The sequence below is a fragment of the Besnoitia besnoiti genome, chromosome VIII (genome assembly GCF_002563875.1).
Source record: "Besnoitia besnoiti strain Bb-Ger1 chromosome VIII, whole genome shotgun sequence".
NCBI classification, from domain to species: domain Eukaryota; phylum Apicomplexa; class Conoidasida; order Eucoccidiorida; family Sarcocystidae; genus Besnoitia; species Besnoitia besnoiti.
In genome coordinates this window covers 2348955-2352637 of record NC_042363.1, presented here as the reverse complement: position 1 = coordinate 2352637, position 3683 = coordinate 2348955, and the positions used below count along the sequence as shown (strand labels likewise).

Here is a 3683-nt window from a genome sequence, read left to right as displayed (position 1 = left end):
GAGGGCTGCAAGAGAATAATGATGTACAGAGCGAAAGTGCACTGTAGTCAACAAATGGTAAAAAACGATGATTGAAAGGCAGACGGCTAACAAGACCAAGCAGCTGGAACGATAATGTGACTGTGTGCTCGTTGTTGACAGAAGCGATATTGACGGAGCAGTCCTACGCACGGAGCCTTTACTTGCAAGAACCAACCACGGAATCTTTTTCAAACATGTAGGTAGAACCTGGTAGTGTCAAATTCTAGTCAAAAGAGGAGGCTTCGGGCCAGAACCAACGTGAACCCGAATTCACGTGCGAAACTCAGTGGAAACACAAAATTTGCCCAGAAAAGGCGAGAAACCCTCTTTGGCGCAGTGAGAAGCAAAGTGACAAATTGCGTATCTCATCTGCTATTTCATGTCAGCCGAAACGTAGTGGCACGCAGTCTAGTCAATCTACTCTCCCGCAGCACTGACAACAGCCAAGGACCCAAGGTGGGAAATGATGGTGATACTATGCGTGTCTTATGCCACGTATTTCGTGTGGCACATCCTCTTGAATTGGGAATTAGTGGTCTCACGGGTACTACTTCGGACGTCACAGAATACCGCACCCAGACTTCAGATGGAACCGTGGACGCACATCCCCACAGCCATAGTTATCCGCAGACACGGTGTACCCATCGGAGCCACCATCACATCGACCAGCCGACTACAAGAACGACGTATGCATACCGTATAGGAAGCTGAACTGAAACACTCCTGGATACGCGCGGTTCGCGACATCGAATCCGGTGCCACCGAGTCAGCGTGCGGCTAGTTAGAAAGTGCCATTGAAAGATGCACCAGTACGAGCAGCAAAAATATGAGGCCTTTGTAAATCATGCTTCTGGGAAGCACGCCACCCTCACAAAACCTGCGAGTTAGCATAATGAAGTGTTTTTTACGCCCCAAGACATAAACCCGAGCTACCGTAGTAATCTACACAGATTTGATTCTACGCTGCACAACCGACGTGTGTGACGGGGTTTCATCCAAGGTATGTTCCGATGGAGGAGGGGTGTGTCCTGATTGCAATGAACTCTGTGTATTCCGCGAGCATATTTGTGCTAGCTGTTGACTAGTCAGGGGGTGCACAAGCAGTACACTATGCAACCGGTCTCGAAAGGCCAGTAGGTTTTCCCCTTCACGTGCTCGTAGATAGCGAAACCATGATGCTAACTCAGCCCTTTCTGATATATAGACACTATAAGACGTGAAACCAGACGATGATCTTTCTACGGATAATCTAGTGTTCTCTTGCACAAAAGCGACATGACACTCCAACGATACTCGTTCTTCTACAGGTCGCCTCCTACTTTAACCTTTCCCCCGTCCTCAGGCGCGATTCCCTCCGGACGTTTTACCGGAACTCCGTAGCCGATTGCACATTCCGGTTCTTTTGGAGGGACGCCACCACGAAGGTACATGGGTATTCATACACAGATCATCTGCGATTTCCCCAAAATAGTTAGGTTTAATCAGGAGTCAGACTTCACGAAATCACAAAACTCATTAGCCTCGACAGCCGGGAAATAATCGAATTATCAAACAGTTCCCTCGGTCAAGAAAATGCTTCCTGACGACCGACCGGAACAATATTTTACTCGGTAGTCATTCAGACGCTGAACAGGAACTGGTACGCAACGGAGAGCCCGACCAAAGAGACAGATGCCACAGCAACGGCAGTCTGGTCACTTTTCTTTGCGCCTGCAAACATAAGCAAACAAGAGAGAGCAGAAAATGTTGAGGACGAGACGTTTTGGCAGTGCAATACATTCTACATTATTAACTCTCCTGCTTCACTAAGAATCGTACGAATGACGTACTCAAGTCTCCTCTTGTTCGCAGGTCCTCTGAAAAATCATCGCATACACATCACAAAAAATAAAAGTTAAAAAACTCTACGGCTTTCCGGTTACTGAGCTACATGAGGACTTGAGCTGGATGCGCTAATTTGACTTTACCACTTACGCTGGGTCTCCATATCTTGCCAGGTGTGTCGTTCTGCATTCACACCACAGGGAAATGTCGCACACGCCTCATTAACACAGGATGACGTCTCAAGGAGTCTTATCACATTTGCGCGCCACGCGATTGGTTAGAAGCCCTAAACTGCCTAGCACCTACTGAGAACTTCCTGGGGTCTGGACTCTTCGACGCCCTGGTCTTGCTTGCTCATCTCCTCCACGATTTGAGCAGCCGTCCCCTCGACAGTTTCCGCCTCAGGAGCCCGGGCAGGCGCCACTTCCGCCGCATCAACATCCAGCGCACCCGGAGCCTTCTCTGGAGTCGCGACGACAGGCTCTGCGGTCTCCTCTGCCGAACCTCCGGACGGCATGCCCTCCTGCAGCACAGGCGCTTCTTCACTAGAAAGAGACTCTTCCGCAGACTCAGCCTCTCCAGCCAGCGCAACGGGTTCCTGCCCGTTCTCCTCCATCGGCGGTCCCTTCATTTCGGCCGCGATGCTGTCAGCATCTGTTGCACTGCCCTCGCCTTCTGCAGCCCCATCGTCAGTTGGAGACACCACGCCCTGACCTGGAAACAAACACCACCACCGACCGGAAATAAACAGACACTGAGTATGTTCGTTTTCATCGACAGGTGCACCCTCTCTTCATTTCGGCAGAGTCTCCGTCCTAACCGACGTTGAAACCTGCCTTCGTATTCACGGGAGACGGCAAAAATGAAGCTCCAAACCTACCGCCTTCGAGATCAGACGCCTCGTTGAGAAGCTCGTCCTCAACTGCGGTCTGGTCTGCGAGTCGCAGTCTGATGCGATCCTGGTTGAACGCCGAAGCAGGTCGGTCGTGTGCCAATTGGCGGTTTTGGTGCGCGTGCTTCTTGATCAACCGATCCGTCGCACCGACTTGAATAAAAGAGGACGGTTCCTCCTCGAATTCAACATCGTTGTCATCCGCGTCCTCTTGCAGGTAGGAGACGGGCGTTGCGCCGTAGGGGTCTGCCAGAGTCGCGGCCTCCTCTTCTTCATCCTCGGGTTCGTCGTGGTACGCATCTGAGTCGGAAGCTTCCTCTGAAGCCGTGTCCTCTCCTTCCACGAAGGAGGCAGATCCGCTGTCATAAGCGGCGTCCGATTCTTGATCTGGGTCGTCTTCCACGAAGGAGCCCGCCGCCTCGTCGTCGGAGTCATTCATCTCGGTGTCTCCTTCCTTTTCGAAGTTGTCTGCGTCTTCGGCCTCACCACTTTCCACGAAGGATGCACTGTCGTTCTCTGCAGAGCCGCTCGCGTCCTCGTCTGCTTCCTCGGACGCACTGTCTCGCTCCTCGTCTTCTAAGTCTCCGCTCATCCCAGGGACAGCGTCCCGCAGCACAGCGTTTTCGACTTCACTGACGCCATGTTGCCGCTCCAACAAACTCAGATCTGCGTCATCAGTTCCAAGCTCCTTTTTGAGTTGATTCAGCAGCTGCTGTTGCCCCGCACCCGCCAACTTGATATCTCCGAGGCTCGAGTCGTCAACGCCCTGATCTGCACCCTCCGCGGCGTAGACTTTCCTGCCACGCCCCGCACCGTCCAGCGTGAAACTGGAGACGAAGACGCACAAAGAAGCCAGCAAAAGAGCCACAGCCACCGTCTTCAGAGCGGCATTGCCCGGAAAAAGGCAGTGAGTCAAGCGACACTGGCGGCTGGATCCCCTCGTCAT

The 3683-nt window shown here is 52.4% G+C and overlaps 1 protein-coding gene across 1 annotated transcript; it reads right to left on the bottom strand.

The window, feature by feature from the left end:
- Positions 1 to 1639: 1639 nt before the first annotated feature.
- Positions 1640 to 3683, bottom strand: BESB_084550 (rhoptry protein ROP6; the record flags this gene model as incomplete). Its single annotated transcript, XM_029366805.1, has 4 exons — positions 1640 to 1731; positions 1840 to 1877; positions 2148 to 2559; positions 2726 to 3683. 4 exons carry the CDS (start codon positions 3681 to 3683, stop codon positions 1640 to 1642), a joined length of 1500 nt encoding a protein of 499 aa, XP_029217265.1.